Consider the following 16,492-nt stretch of genomic DNA (forward strand, 5'->3'; position numbering starts at 1 on the left):
GCTGAGCTGAACTTTGCTGAGCGGAGCTGAGCAGGGCTGAGCTGAGGCGGCCGCCGTGCCACAGAGCCGGGGCAGGCGGTCGGCAGCGCCTGAGAACCCCGCAGGTAGGAGGGAGGCGGGGTGGGGCCGGGCCGGGAGGATCGTCCCCACCGCTCGTCCCCAGGGCCACTGCCGGCGAGGGTGGGAGCGGAGTTTTCTCCGCCCCGCTGCCACCCCCCGCGCTCGGTCAGGGGGAGGCGGCCGGTCCCGGAGCGCCTAGCGGTGAGGGGCTGCGGGGCTACGGCAGCAGCGGCTCCGGACGGATCGGGCACTTCTAGGATGCTTTCTCCCTGGAGGTGGCTCCAGCCAAGTGTGCTGCTTAGGAGTATCCCGTGGCAGGCAAGACTCAGAGATTTGGATGAAAATCAGTTGCAGAACAGAGGTAAACCAAACGAATAGACAAAAAAAAAAAAAAATCCCAACAACAACCCCAACCAGAATATATAACCGCAGCTTAAAACGTGTGTGTGTGTATAGATGTTTGTGTGTCTATCCATATGGTCATCCACCTATCTATCTCTCTAAACCAAAACAAAATCTCAGGAAACATCCGTGTCCTGGTCCTCTAGTTGCTACTAAATACTGAGGTGGAAAAAGCAACCCTGTGACCCCAAAGAAAGCGGTGAAAAAGAGGGAACTGAATTTGTGACACTGAAAGCCACCTACATCAATGGCTTCTGTGTTGCCACACTCAGTGTTTTACAAGTTTGTTTCAGTTTCTTCTTGTCGCCTTTTTTTTTTTTGCCCTCTGAGAAAATACCACTAAACCTGTTTTTAAGCACGGAAGAGATCAGTGGAAATTAACCTTCGTCAGTCTCACCTATTGTGGAAATCCACCCCCTCAACCTCCAAACGTCTTTAAAGTCATTAAAATGTAAATGTTGCTGTCAGCTGTTTCATATACCACTATCTCCATGTTCCTCCCACACATCAAGTAAAAAGGTTACATCTCACCAGGTCTGTGTATTATGTGTTTTTTGCCTCCATGACAGATATTGTGAGTGGGCTGTCAAGTGGAAAGAAGAAAATACGTCCTGAAAACTTCTAAGTTGCTTCACAGCACTTCAACTCTTCAAGAATCTCATTTTTGAGATATGCAAAGGCAATATAAGTGAGTGAACTTAGGCTGAAACACATTTAAAGTTGCATTTTGTGCTGTTGAACAGGCTATCCCACTGCGTTCCTCAAGTTAATGTGAGTACATCTGGCTTCTAATATTTGAATTTTCTTTCTGTATTCTTGATTGACTTTTAGAATCAAGAAAAAGGCAGTGCTCTTTATTTTTTTGCTAAGCTGATGCCTAGGCTTAACTTCCTGCACTGCACAATGGCAAAGGGCACTCACTCATATCTTGGGGAGAGAACATCTGTTCTTACCAGAGAAGAGTGGGCAGTGCTTCTTGCTTATGCATTTTGTAGAGATGAGTAAGTTATACAGAAATTTCTGGTCATTGTTATCAGCTGTTTGGCACAGCTTGATACTGTGGGGACCCTGAGTTTGATGACTTCTTGTTATTTGTGTTCCAAGGACTGTTGCTCACATACAGCTTTGATCAGATGACGAGTTTCCTAAAAGGCCTGTGACATTTTGTTTACTAATTTTCCCAGCATTTCTGTCTCTGCTTACAGTGAACCACTGTTATAGAATTTTCCCTAGTGGGGAATTTTCCAATAAGGGGGAAGTTTCCTAAAGACGGAGGATGAGTTACATCACACTTAAGTTCTGTCACAAGAAGCTTCTCGGCAAACGGTTCTGGTTTTCATGTCTTCATTCAATTGTGAGGGAAGCATATGGCAGCAATGCTGAAGGACATTTTGCACAGAAAATACGTTTTTGCTTTTACAAAACAGTGTTCACCATAGCCAGGAGAACTGCCAGGAGGAGAGAAGGGGCACTGTGTCGAGAAGATTGCAGCTTTGGTAAAAAACTTTGATTGGCATCTAGATCACAAGCTGCTTCAGCAGATCCAGTGAGGGGATTGTTCTGCTCAGGCTGAAACAGGAGAAGAGTCTGTAATGGTTATTGCAGCAGGTTTTTTCATGCACATTTGGATTTGAGTTGGACCTAATTTTTTCTCTCTGAAAGAGAAGACTTGAGTACAGCAACAGACTTTCTCAGTCTCGAGGAATTTTGTAAGTAATAGTCATACTAATTTTGTGTATAGCAAGATCCATTTTCCTTTAAGGCAGAAGAAAGCATGTAAACTAAAGTTCAGCAATTGCAGGACACAAACATAGGTCTTAGAACTGTAAAAGCTTACTTGTTTTCATCTGTCGTCCAGGAGTTAATCAGAATACAACTCCTGGAGTTCATACTGACATTCAGATTCCCTGACAGAAAAGCAGATATGGGTTGCATGTGTGTGTATGGGTACTTTTCCATGGCTCTAGTGTGCATACTATTTGTTTTGAGCAGTCTCTTAGCCACAGCCTCTATATTTAAAAAAAAAAAAAAAAAAAGCAGAAAGTATTTTGGGGCTGAGTGTGGTACAACTCTAGCCATTCTGGCATGGGAAGCACAGAGAGATGCACACCTATAGCCATCCATCCATCTCAATGGCTCGCTCTTCTTCTCATGAGACCACATCTGGAATATTGTGTCCAGTACCGGGCCCCTCTGTTCAAGGACAGGGAGCTGCTGGAGACAGTTCAGCACAGGGCCACAAAGATGGTGAAGAGAGTGGAGTGCCTTATGATGAAAGGCTGAGGCAGCTGGGGCTCTTTAGCATGGAGAAGAGGAGACTGAGGGATGACCTCATTAATGTTTACAAATACATAAAGGGCAAGTGTCAGGAGGATGGATGGCTCTTCTCAGTGATGTCCAGTGATAGGAAAGGGGTAATGGGTATAAGCTGGAACCCTAGAGTTTCCAAAGAAATACAAGGAAGAATTGCTTCACTATGAGGGTGACGGAGCACTTGTGAAGGGGCTGCCCAGATGGGTTGTTGGTTTGTTGAGTATACTTCTCTGGACGAGTTCCTGTGTGACCTACTCTAGATGGTCCTGCTGTGACAGGGGAGTTGGACTAGATGGTCTTCCAAAGTTCCTTCCAACCTTTGAGATTCTGTGATTCCTGCTGCAAGAGTATGATCAGAGCACACCCATGTGATTGGTATGCCTCTATCTTGGTATAGCTGGTGTGCCTTAGTTGGTGCTCTGGACTGTGTGTTACTCAGACAGTGGCATCCAGATGGAGCCAGGCTCACGTGTTAGCATCACCAGAAATTCTCAGGTAGCAGTGGGATTAGGCAGGGCTGTTAAGAATACTGATTGTGGCAAAGGAATGAACTGAGTACTTAACTACATTAAGAAGCCTGGGATATATTTATCAATAAAACAGATCTTTTCACCCTGAGTATCTTATTTGTATTTTTCTGTCCCTATTAGCAGACCATCCTTTTTGCTCATGCCTGCCTAGCAATGTATTAGACTGGCTCCCTTTCTCAGCTCCCTCTGTGTTGGGTCAGGCAGCAGCAATCTAAGGGAAAAAGTAGCTTGGATAAAATTCTAAGTCATCCCTTAAGCCACAGTTCTGCAAAGGCACGTGCATCTTAGGATTCTGGACAATATTGTTACTTTATCATCAGAGAAAGACAGAACATCTTACCAAAATTGGTAATAGTCGCAGTACAGATAGAATGAGCAGATATTCATATTTGTCTATTATTTTGTCATTTTAGGTTCAGCCTACACCATGGAGAAGGCTTTGCTTTTGTATATCCTTGTATTCTGCTGGCATTTCTCGTATGGTAAGAAGCTGAGTCATAAGAAGCAGTGGAACTGTTAAGTATCCGTGTACAAGCACAGAAATGTTGTCAGTTTTCCTTCAGGTGCTAACATTTGTTTTTTTGCTAAATGTTTCACACAACAAGGTCTTAGCATGCTTTTACTTTAAACTAGATATGTGTGTTTAATACTCATGCTTTAATATGGGTTCTGATTGAAGGCCCTTTCAGTCTTTCAGCATTAAGTACCAGGTGCCATTTGCGTCAAACAAAAAGCTTTGTAGGCACTATCAGGCCTGGGAATTGTCATGTATTTTTTTAGGTTGTGTGTAAAAGCAATTGATTTTTATATAAACAGTACCTTCCTATCCCAGGCTTTAACAGTTTGCCTGTTACTGTGACAGTGTTGTGAAAGTAACAGCTGTGGGGCTAATGCACAAACATTTGCCTATTTTTAGTACAGCATCACAGTACAGCATGCACAATGCTTGTGTCAGCAACTACAAATAGCCCAGTTTGTTCCAGACGTTGGCAAGTGCATACAAAAATGTTTATCTTTTTGGAATAGAGAAGATACTTCTGTTATTTAAAATGTTCTGTGTGTATGGTAAGACATGACTAAAAATTATGTTTATAACTGGTAGATGCAGTTTTCTTCCAAATTTTCTTTCTCAGCTTTGTTCACAGTTGAAGCTCCCCAGTCACTTTACACTGTGGAACATGGGAACAATGTGACCATGGAATGCACATTTCCAGTGGATGGGCAATTAAAGTTTGCAGATTTAAGTGTCAGCTGGGAAAAGAAAGATGAGTTAAGGAAGCAGGTGTATGTACTTCACAAAGGAAAGGAAGACTTCCAAAATCAACACAGTGACTTTAAGGGAAGAATAAAACTGTGGAAAGAGAACCTGAACTTGGGACAGTCTCTCCTTCAGATCACTGATGTGAAGCTCAGAGATGCAGGGTTTTACCGCTGCATTATTGGCTATGAGGGAGCTGACTACAAGACAATCAGTTTGAAAGTTAAGGGTGAGTGTGCTCCTTCAGAAGCTTTGGTGCTGTCTGATGCTGTTGACAGGTTTCAGAGGAGTCCCTGAAGTAAGACACATCTGGGTTAGCATCTGAAGAAACCTCTGCAGAGGCAGGAGCCTCCGCATGGCCCTTATGCAGCTCTGTAACTTTGTGTTTCTGTTTAGATTGAATCCATGTTCTGTCCAGTATTTCCCATAATGCTGTATGAGGAATGCTGCTGCAAAACCATTTAGACAGGACAAGTATGAGAAAGTTGAAGTAATTTCCTAAACAGTGTCAAAATTTTAGTGAATATTGTATTTACAGTTACTATGGAGGGACATAGTAGTGGTATTTACGTTTCCTGTCAAGGATATTATTTATAATATCCCAAGTGATATACAGAAACCTGACCCAGGGGCTTCAGATAGAAAAGATACTGTTCTTCTAGCTTTCTATTAGTAACTGTTTTCTTCTACTTGTTTAGCTCCTTATAGAACTATAACCCAAAGAGTGGTAAGCACAAGAGACAACGAATGGAAGCTGACATGTCGGTCAGAAGGATACCCACGAGCCAAAGTGATATGGCAAAACAGAGGATATGAAGATGTGACTGGCAAGGCAAACACAACTTATGAAATTGGAAATGACCAACTGTATCATGTGACAAGTACTCTTACAATCAAAAGCAGAGTGGATGAGATTTTTTACTGTATATTCTGGAATGAGGAGCTGCAAGAAAATACATCGGCCATTTTACATGTAGCAGGTAAAGCTTCTGTATTTCTTTTATGATAACACACATCAAGTACTATGTCATTTTATCCCAGTTGAATCATCTGTTATTTGTTTCTCTTTCTGATCTAATTAGGAAAAGGTTAAAAAGAAATACCTGCGTTAAGTTTTTGTGTTAGTGTACACTTTCACCATACTAACATGTTCATCATGCATATGTGAATGGAATTCAAGGACGGGAATTCTGCATATCCTACAATTACATGAATATTGAACCTGAATGTTAAAAAATGTGCCATTATTTGAAAAGCATATAGCTTGGGGTCTAGAAAGGAAACTTTCATATGTAAATTAAACACATCTTCCAGGAACATTCCATTTTCCTGTCAAAATAACTGTCAAAATAATTTGAACATTATAGTCTCTTTCTGACACTGCAGCCTTTGCTTTGAGCATATTTAAATGTAAGAAATTATACACAGTTTTGGGGTTTTTTCCCCTCATAAAGTCTGGACTGAAGGAAGATGCATGAATGGAAAAGGCTGATATAATTTCTCATTTGACCTTCTAACTGGATTTCTACTACTTCTGCTTTTGGTTATAGAATCATAGGATCACAGAATCGTAGAATCATAGAATGTTACGGGTTGAAAGAGACCTTCAGAGGTCATCTAGTCCAACCTCCCTGCTAAAGCAGGTTCACCTAGGTCAGGTCACTTAAAACCATGTCCAGGCAGGTTCTGAAAACCTCCAAGGAAGGAGGCTCCACATCCTCCCTGGGCAACCTCTGCCAGGGCTCCCTCACCCTCACAGTAAAACAGTTTTTCCTTATGTTTAAATGGAACTTTTTGTGTTCCAGATTCTTTCCGTTACCCTTTGTCCTGTCACTGGATACAACAGAAAAAAGGGATGCCCCAACCTCCTGACATCCACCAAGTAGATACTTATAAATATTAATGAGATCTTCCCCCCCCTCCCCTGTTATCTAGACTAATCTATCTAACTAACTTTATCTAGCTATGTCATATTCAACTATCTAGTTACTGTTTTAATTTCTGCATTTTACCCTAATACATTTCACAAACTTTCAAAACCAAACCAGAGACTCGATCCAACTCACCACAGATCCACGGTTCACCACACAGTTTTAAAAACACCTGTGCTGGCACACTTTTTGGGACTAACAAGGGGCAGAAACAGGCATCTGAGAGTGAGAAAGTGAGGTCACCCTTTAAAGAGTAGTGAGCAAGCAAGTTTGCTTTTAACAATAGTTCAAGACATTACCAGGTGAAAGGGACTCTGTTCTCAGTCAGCTATTTCCTGTAATACTGATGGGAAATTAAGATAGACTTAGGACTTTGTACCCTATTGAGAAGCAGAATTTGTGACAGGAGTCAAAGACACTATTACACGGAATGCAGGAAGCAAAGATAAGTATGAACATGTTGTATATTTTCTGTCTTTCTTTTTAGTTTATTGGCATGGGATATGGTGAAGTACATTATCATCAATACCCAACCTTAGACACAATCTAAAATGCTGTTATGCCTGAACTGCTAATAGAAAAAATAATACTTCAAAAATGAAAGAAAAAGGAGGAAGCTAATGCAATTATGTAACATCTTTCCCCCAGTTGTTTTTCCTGAAGATTCAAATGATGGTGTTCTGTGGACTGAAAGCAGACGCTTTGTTGGAACAATTCTCATTTTGACTGCTTGCTTTGGATCAGTGCTTCTGTTTATGCTCTGCATAAGAAAAGGTACTCAAATTCTTTATTTTAGTGCATCTTAGTTATTATCGATTTGTTCTGTTAATTCATCCTCACAGAGGTAGAATGAGAGAATAAAAGTCACAAATCCCAGAATGTCCACTGGGCTTGTTTGGAAGTGTCAAAAGGAAGGTGTTTTTGACGAACATTCTCCCTTTGGCCAGAACTTTTCCTCTGTATAACAAATTTGTGGTGTTTTTTTAGCTGATACATAGCTACTTCTTTTTTTTTTTTCCCCAAATAACTTTAAACTTTTTTTGTTGTTATTTTTGAATTATCTGCAGAGAAAAGATACAAGAGGCATTGAAGCTGATGCAGAACTCTTGGTATTCTAATATGACAGTGGCATGGCTCTGTAAATTATTAGCAGAAATGCTCCAAAAATCTGAACAAGATAATTTACTAAATGCTTCTCTCAAAATTCTTGAATGTTAATATGTGTATCTACTGTGAAAGAAACTCAGCTGGAATTAATGCAAAGGCTGGTTGTACTGTATTCTCAAGTGATGTCTCAAAAGCTTCCACAGTAAGAGATGAACTTTCCGAGATGACATAGCAGAGCTGTTAGTTTTCCTGTCTGCCAGTTCTCGTTTCCACAGCCTGTAAATTACACAAAACCATCTGCAGGTAAACTCTACACTGAACATTCCTGTTCAGGTTCCTGTAAAGTAAATACAAGATAGAACTAAATGTGTATTTTTAGTGTTTTGTCACAAATCCATCTTCTGCATTGGTGCTGTGGAAACGTGTCCTGGGAGAAGTGTTCATAAGCAAAACATACTTGCAGGTGTGCTAACAGGTTGCAGAAAGTAGCCCTATACATGCAGGTAGCCCTGTAGGAGCAGAGTATGAAAGTGGAAGAAGGGAAGCAAAATCCTTGACTTCTCAGAAGATTCCCATCTGGGGATTTCTATGAAGGTCAGAAGTTTCCTAGGTTACTTGAGTAACATTTATTGTTTGTGTGCATATAGAATAATATATATGCATTCCATGATGCATGTGATTATCATGACTATGTTATATATATTTGTATATAGCTAAAGTAGTAGCAACAGGTCTTTCTTTTGAAACCCAAGCTGTCCTAGACAAAGCTGGAACAGAAAAAGTTCCATTTAAATATAAGAAAAAAACTATTTCACTGTGAGGGTGAGGGGGCAGTGGCACAGGCTGCCCAGAGAGGGTGTGGAGTCTCCTTCCTTGTAGGGCTTCAAGACCCACCTGGACATGTTCCTATGTGACCTGATCTAGGTGATCCTGCTTCTGTGGTGGTGTTGGACTAGATGATCTCTAAAAGTCCCTTCCAACTCCTACCATTCTATGATTCTATGATTCTTTCAGAATCTTCCTTTGGAATACAGACTTCTTTTCCACTCAAAAAGCACTGAGAAGCTGATCTCTTTTTTGTTCTCTGTTGTCCAGTATGTTAAAATTCTGAATGAAAACACATATTGGAAAACTCTTTGAGCAAGTATTTTTCAGTTGTGCTAGTGTTTGGTATCAATAGAGTTCTGGCTTAGGAAGAAGGAAAGGAAAGTGGACAGCAAAGTAACAGACTTGGGGCACTGAAGTATGTATTTCAAAGTCTTTGAAGAAAAATTGAGTGTTTTGAGAACCAATGATTACACTATGCTAAGTGTGCACTTTCCACCAGTGTGCTCAAGCTTTCATCAGATCTACATTAAATATTTTGTTTTCTTTTTGAGTTTTCTTTCTTATTTCCTTTCAGCTAGAGCAAATAAGGACAACAGAACACCTATGGCTAGTTCATCAATAGCAAGTATGTACATACAGCATAAATCTATCTCACTGTGATTCTTGTGGAAATAATTGCTTGAGAATGTGCTTTGTAACAGTGACAATCAAAGGCACATTTATGTTAAATTTTCATGTTACTGTCTACTTTACATTTGTGTAACAACTATAAGTTACAGTTGAAGAGTGACTTTTCATTACTATGTGAACTTCTCAAAAAGAAAATATGAAGGAAAAGCATACTTGTTCTGAGAGCAGTTGCTGTCCTGATATGCATAAGAAGAGGACAGAGTGATGTGCTATGTGAAGTCTGTGATGGGATGGGATGTGCTTCCTGGAACATATGCCTCAATTTGGCAGCACATCCTGATGTGCAGACTCTGCTGCAGTTTGAACCATGTTGGCTGATACTATATTTTCTGCAATATTATGGTGTGCATTTGAATGTCTTTGTCACAATATTAAGGGCAGAGATAAACACAGGAAGAAGCTTTAGCTTCCCAGTTTCTTTTTAATTTCTGTTGAGATATTGATGCTATTTGTTTTAAGCAAAGTTGAATGAATAGCCAGTAACACCATGACAGTAAGAAATGGAAGAGAGAGTGAAGATAGATAATATTTACAGTGGGAGAGAGGAGATTAAAATCATTTAGCCTCCTCTCATGGTGGCATATGGTTGTTCTTTTTAAATTCCCTCTGTGGTTTTATTTAGAAACCACTTCAAATTAAACTGCTGTGTGACAGTTCACACTGGCAGTTGGTGTTTTTCCTAAGAAAACCTCTCTTGCTCAATGTGAACAGAGTATTTGGTATTAATCTCCTTTCCTGATCTGGGTTTAAGTCACGTAGTTCCTGGGTGGCTTGAGAGAGCAGTTTTTGGCAAAGATTTGTCAGTATATGAATCTATCTCTTATCTGTATGTATGTCCTTTGTTTAAAGAGCTCTCAAAAGATAATGACTGCAGAGATGGTTCTTTTGAAGATGAAGAGCTGAAATGTAAGTGTAAATGACAAACTGAGAAATAGGAGGAAACTGCACAGAGCACAAATCATTCGTGATCACCAGGGTCTTGATTCACAGTTGGATGATTTAGTTCCTTGTTTCAACAGACGTAGCCTTCAAGACAAGTACAGCCTTCCTTCTTTGTCTTATAAACTCACCATCATAATTCATTTTCTGCTGGTAATTATATCAATCAGTTGGCTTTTAAAAATAAAAGGAAAATGGGATGTGGAGATGTATAACAATTCAAATTAGTCTCTTCCCTAGCCCCCACTTTTGCTACAGAAGCAGTTGTGCCAGCATGACTGAAGGATTGGTGATGGCATTGGGGAGGGAGACTGTAACCTGGCCCCTTAATCATGGCCATTCAAGCAAGTCCAAACTGTGAAATTTTGTCTCAGCAAAGTGAGAAAATAAATTACCAAATCTCTGAAATCTCAGTTTCAACACACTGTGGTGTGGAACAGCAGGATGAAGTTAATGATTTTTTTTTTTAATGTTCTTACTGACTTCCAAAGCAGTTGTATTAATTACATCCCAAATCCCCCCCTCCAACACTCAAGTATAGTAAACACAAAGGAGGGTAACCTGCTGGTCCAACAGGTATAGATGCCCAAAGCAAATAATTAGGGCATATGTTGCTAGGGCTACTGACAGATAGAGCATTGAATGTATTTGAAAGACTTTGATGGAAGATTTTAAAAGAAAGGAGGACCTAAACCACAGAAGTTTCACTGTATTTGCCATTCACACCAGTTTTTTTCCCATGATCATCTTTTCCTCTTTGACCTTTTAATTAATTTAATTTTCAATCTTTAATTGAGACAATGAAGGAAAATTTTTTGGTACCTTCAAATTCTAGGAAAGAGTCCCAAAGCCATGAAATGTTCTGTGACTTCATAATTTCATAATTAGTTTTAAAAAATATACAATTTTTGCTTTTACAGATATACAAATTGAGAAGACCTAGAGGAAGCAAGGGAAACTTTTTTCCTCTGTGGTGAAAGTTTGACAGCTCAGATGTTCTATATTCTGTCTCTTAAGTGGGATGCTAATTTTTTAATTTTATTCTGTGATGGCAATCTTCTTCCATATCATTGTAACTCTGGAAAAACTGTGGTGAAGTTGATAGAATCATTATGGCATAAACAGTCCTTAGATTCAGGCTTTTGTATGTGTGACTGGATATGGAGATGTTTACTTAAATGTCCAAGTTTTTGTTTTTTTTCAAGTTTATTCCAAAGACATATTTCATTAAAACATCTTTAAGGTAAAGCACTTTAGGTCCATGATCATCATGAATTTAATAACCAGTGTATAGCTAGGCCATCTTCTGGACTTATTTTTTTTATTTCTCAACGTGAGCTCTTGGCTCCCTACAAAGATTTTGCTTTCCACCTTTTGAAGAATTTTTCCAATATTTTCATTCTCATGAAGAGTGGGAGTGCAAAGAGACAAGATGCCATACAGACAGAGCATCTTCTATCCTTACTGTAGCTCTTAAAATACTAGACACCCTCAGCTAAGCCTGAAATAGATGCTGTAACCTTCTTGCCAACTATGTTTTGGAAATTATTAGGTAACATTCAGTGTCTTGATCTCAGTCTCTGAAAAGTGTTTTGGGAAATTAATTTCCTTATGATGTAGGTGGTACTACTTGATTACTGCATAGTACTCATATACTATTTGGGAATAATGTGACTCTGGATGTTCAGGAAGAACAGCTCTTGATTTGGACTGCTCTTTTGTTCGCCTTGGGAACAGAAGAAAGAGAATCTTCTCACTTCTAGGACATGAAGTTACTGAAGAAATGCTGAAGGAACATGCTTCTGGATCCCATTTCTTAAGCTCTTGCTTTGTTACATTTTGCTAGATGCATAGGTTTTTGGGGATCATACATAGATAAATATTATTTATTGCAATTTTATTCACAATTATTTTTTTAATAAAATTGATTGTTTTTCTTGTGGGGTTTTTTTTTCATGTTGTCTTTCACTTGTCAGTAATTAGTATTAGTACCACTTGACTTTTCTAGGAAAATCAGGTATTTGAGTGTAGAGTAATATCTACAACCGTATCATTCTTCTAATGGCTCTCACAAAGAAGAGATAGTGGAGAGCTGGAATCTCACTGGACTCAGGTTTTAATTTTTAGTTTAGAATAAATAAGTCTCTTAAACACTCCTAAGAATGTGAATGCAGCCCACTGCCCACTGCTGGCAGTATTCTGTCTAGCTAATGTAAAGTCATGTTTAATTTCTATCTCAGCAAGCTGTTCTATGTAATAGGATAGAGAAATGCACCTCAAAACCAAAAAGAATTTGGTAGGCCTCAGTTAAGTAAAATAATTACTGTAATTTTCCTAATTTCATTCTAGAGCTTGGATACTCTTAAACTGATTCTTGTTGTTAATAACTTCATAGATGCTATGTGAACTTGAAAATCCCTTCATGCTTCCCAACATGTCTTTTTGAAGCTGCAGCCTGGGTGTCACTGAAGGCAATGACCAATTTTTAATTACTTCCTGAGTGCAAGAATGTCTTTGAAAGTATTAGCGCCATTTGTAGAAAAACAATACATTAATGTAGCTTCATATCAATTACCACAGAAATAATTCCCATTCCAGACAGTCTCTTCATTTTCTACTTTCTCTTTGAGATTGCAGTAGCTGTTGGCACGTTAAAGTAAGTCCTTTCAGTTATTATCAGCCTTTGCAAGACAGTGCTGTTAGTGCGTGCTTAAGTTCGTGGAACTGAAGCTGCTGTTGTTACCAAGCTCCAATGGACACCAAGAACCATTACGCTTACCTTTTTCCAGCAGAAGAAAAGGTAAGTTGCTGTTGACAGTGCTGTATTTTAGATAAGTAGGATAATGAAATGAGGAACATATTATTTTTATTATTAAATTATGTATTAAATTCTGTACCGTCCAACATGCCAGTGCTTGAATTCCTAAATGGTTGATAGGAAGCTTGAAGTTTGGCTGCTTCATTAGAAAAGCAGGAGGTGTGATGGATAACAGGTAACATGAAAAGACCCGTCTTCTCTGAATTAGCTCTGCTTTATATTTCTCTGACATCCAAACCAGATCTTGTCTAATAGAATTTTAGTAAAAATCATCTGGAGTCCGGTGTCCAGTTCTGGGCTCCTCAGATCAAGAGGGATGGAGAACTTCTGGATAGAGTCCAGCGCAGGGCCACCAAGATGATCAAGGGACTGGAGCATCTTTCAAATGAGAAAAGGCGACAGGAACTGGGGCTGTTCAGTCTAGAAAAGAGAAGACTGAGGGGAGATCTTATTAACATTTACAAATGTCTAAATGGTGGATGTCAGGAGGTTGGGACATCCCTTTTTTCTATTGTATCTAGCAACAGGACAAGGGGTAATGGGATGAAGCTGGAATACAAAAAGTTCCACTTAAATATAAGAAAAAACTATTTTAGTCCCATCCAACCCCTACCATTCTATGAAACCAGGCTTTTAGAATAAGCTGAGTCTTTTGGTCTCATTATTATGAATACAGGGAGATAGGCCCATATGTTTATCCTCCAATGCCATTTAGGCACAATTACTTCCCACTCATGACAGAGGGAGAATACACAACTAACAAAAAATACAACAGATTTAGGTCATGAGAACTAGGTAAGAGGGAATCCTTCTTATCCTAACATAAAAAATGTAGCTAGACACTATATTTGTTTTTTGATTTTTTTTTAGTGTTACTTGAGTGGTTTTGGAAAATTAAACCCAGCAGGAAGCTGGAGCAGACTCAGCTTTAGTAGACTGCATTTTGCTTCCTAATGGCCAAGAGCTGTTAGATGCCCAAAAGTACTCTGAAAAGTCTAGTTCATGTGCACAATCCAAATTAACTTCTTGGCATTTGACTACAGGGCTTATTAATTTGAAAAATGAAATTATGTGCCAGTCTAGTGGCCTGTTTTGTGATATGGCATTTAATTTTGTGGAATATGAATGCTAGTACTACAAGCAATTACATTAAAGAATAGCTAATAATAAGAAGAAAAGTAGAATCTTTGCTTTGACTTGTGCTTTTCATGGAGCAGCATGCAGGATGTATATTCCAATTCCCTTTTGGATAAAAAAATAACTATAATGTCTATGAGTGTACAAAAGGTACATCATTCAAACATGGGATAACCAGGAAAGTGGCAGAGATGTTAACAGTGGGATGTCTGCTTTGCAGATGTTACCTGTGGGACTTCTGGTTTTGCTACATCTTCTCCCCAGTTCCCTGTCTCTCTCTTTCCATGTTTCTCTGCTCTTACAACCTAGGTGATTGTCCCAGGTAAGTCCCTGCCACATAATGCTGTGCTCATGAGACTTCCAAGGCAGGTCACTGCACTGAGCTTTCTGTCTCCCTGTCTGCAAACAGGAACACATGAAGAAAGCCTATTGTAGCTAGACCTGGCTCAGAATGAGTAGAAGATGGTGATAGTGGCTGTAGAGGAACTTTGGAGTACCTTTCCTGTCAAGTGGGAAGAGATCACTTTTGTTTTCCTTACAAAAGAAGTCTCAGTACCTTCAGGGAAGCTGGGCACCTAAACACAGGGAAGGCAGAGATTCTAGGTGGACCTGCTTTGGCAGAGGGGTTGGACTGGATCATCTCTAAAGATCCCTTCCAACCCCTACCATTCTGTGATTCTATGAGTCTATGATCCACAACAACCAAGGAAGTTGTGGGTGAGGTAGACAAGCAAAGGGCTAATCAGAAGAGAAGCAGCATAGCAATCAACTAAACAAGGCTAACCTGAGGATTATATGCAGGTAGAGAGTCTCTTAGAAGGACATTGATACTCTGCAGAGGTGTTTGCTGGGAGTTATTATGACTCCATCTGAGACATTCATCTTTTACAACGTCTGTGGAAGAAGGTTATCTCGTGCCATTTGCACCTTAATGTGCTTAAAAGCTACTCACAACTTGCATATAATTCATATTTTTCTGCCTTTGTCTTTATTTTACCATTAATTAATTGTTAAAAAAATATTCTTAATTGAAAGGAGTGTTTGCATAAATACTTGTCCCTAAATAGGCTATTTGTCTTAGCATGGAAGGCCACAAAGTATGTAAGGGCTTTGAGAGCTGGTAGCAGGTGAAAGGTGAAGATGAGTTAAGAAGAACAGTAAGCACAAGCATCAGTCAGGAAGAAGTGCCTTAGGAAGGTTGAATTACCCCTCTCTTACATACTTACAAAAGAGAACAGATCTCAGTTTGCTGTCATTCTTTTGTTTTTACTGAGAGTATTAGGACATCCAGCTCAACTCTGGCTCTATAGATTTTTCTCTTGTCTTCAAGTGTACAATCATCCAAGCCATTGACTTCTGACATCTGCCAAAGAGGTAATTGGAACTGTGCTGGAAAAAAGGTCAGTCTGCCCAGGAATTACTTTATGTGATAGGGCTATACAGCATAATTTTACCTAGAAAAAAAATCCCCAAGTAGTGATAACAGAGGTTTTGTTCAGATGGATTGTTCTGCACCAGGCAGAAGGAAACAGGATTTCACAGAGTCAGACTAGAACCATGAAGGAGGCAGGCATCATACATCATCCCAAACCATCCAAGATTCACAAGACTAAAGGCACAACCATTAATTGTATGGAGCTACAGCACAACTCTTCCAATTGATAAGGAACTAATTGGAGACAAAGGAGTATGTGTGTCCCACCTGTAGGACCAATGCATCTGAGAAACCTGGGAAGAGATTGCTGTATCCTCTTTTATATCTTCCACAATGATATAGTCATGAATTAAAAGACAGAGTATTGAACCACTCTGTGAAAGTAAATAGTACATAGTAAAAGGCACAGACACATCAACTGATAAGTAATAGAATATCACAGAATCTTAAGGGTTGGAAGGGACTTCAAAAGACTTCAAAACTCCTCTGCCAGAGCAGAGTAGATCACACAGGAACTTGCCCAGGTGGGTTTTGAGTGTCTCCAGAGAAAGGGACTCCACAATCCATCTGGGCAGCCCTTTCCAGTGCTCTGTCACTCTCATAGTGAAGAAATTTTTGCTTGTGTTTCTTTGGAACCTCTAGCTTGTACCCATTGCCCCTTGTCCTGTCACGGGACATCACTGAGAAGAGCCTGGCTCCATCCTCCTGACACTCACCCTTTACATATTTGTAAACATGAATGAGATCACACCTCAGTCTCCTCCAAGCTAAAGAGCCCCAGCTCCCTTAGCCTTTCATCATAAGGAAGGTGCTTCACTCCCTTCATCACCTTTGTGGGCCTGCACTGAACTGTCTCCAGCAGCTCGCTGTCCTTCTTGAACTGAGGGGCCCAGAACTGGACACAATACTCCAGATGTGGTCTCATGAGGGCAGAGTAGAGGACGAGGAGAACCTAATGCTGGAAAAAGAGTCTGACAGTCACCTAGTCCAACATTCCACCCAAAGAAGAGCCAACAAATACAACTGCCCAGGATTTGTCCTGTC

At 39.8% G+C, this 16,492-nt stretch overlaps 1 protein-coding gene across 3 annotated transcripts; it reads left to right on the top strand.

The window, feature by feature from the left end:
- Positions 1-336: 336 nt before the first annotated feature.
- CD274 (CD274 molecule) lies at positions 337-11,913 on the top strand. 3 transcript variants are annotated; one of them, XM_062018351.1, is made up of 10 exons: positions 337-421; positions 1,032-1,233; positions 1,668-2,171; positions 3,719-3,787; positions 4,439-4,792; positions 5,262-5,543; positions 7,143-7,268; positions 9,004-9,054; positions 9,969-10,025; positions 10,979-11,913. In XM_062018351.1, the coding sequence occupies exons 4-10, from the start codon at positions 3,733-3,735 to the stop codon at positions 10,999-11,001; spliced, it is 948 nt and encodes a 315-aa protein (XP_061874335.1). In that variant the 5' UTR covers positions 337-421; positions 1,032-1,233; positions 1,668-2,171; positions 3,719-3,732; the 3' UTR covers positions 11,002-11,913. The 3 variants fall into 3 exon arrangements, with proteins under 3 accessions (XP_061874335.1, XP_061874336.1, XP_061874337.1); XM_062018352.1 differs by having other exon boundaries at positions 1,890-2,171; XM_062018353.1 differs by lacking the exon at positions 1,668-2,171.
- Positions 11,914-16,492: the final 4,579 nt, after the last annotated feature.

This window comes from Colius striatus, chromosome Z, assembly GCF_028858725.1.
Source record: "Colius striatus isolate bColStr4 chromosome Z, bColStr4.1.hap1, whole genome shotgun sequence".
Taxonomy (NCBI): domain Eukaryota; kingdom Metazoa; phylum Chordata; class Aves; order Coliiformes; family Coliidae; genus Colius; species Colius striatus.

What these genes read in the sequence shown, in the direction of transcription:
- CD274 (XM_062018351.1), top strand. Translation starts at nt 3,733, where the DNA reads ATGGAGAAGGCTTTGCTTTTGTATATCCTTGTATTCTGCTGGCATTTC. An exon ending in CTGCTGGCATTTCTCGTATG is followed by an intron (nt 3,788 to 4,438) that starts GTAAGAAGCTGA and finishes TTTCTTTCTCAG; the next exon opens with CTTTGTTCACAGTTGAAGCT. An exon ending in GGCCATTTTACATGTAGCAG is followed by an intron (nt 5,544 to 7,142) that starts GTAAAGCTTCTG and finishes TCTTTCCCCCAG; the next exon opens with TTGTTTTTCCTGAAGATTCA.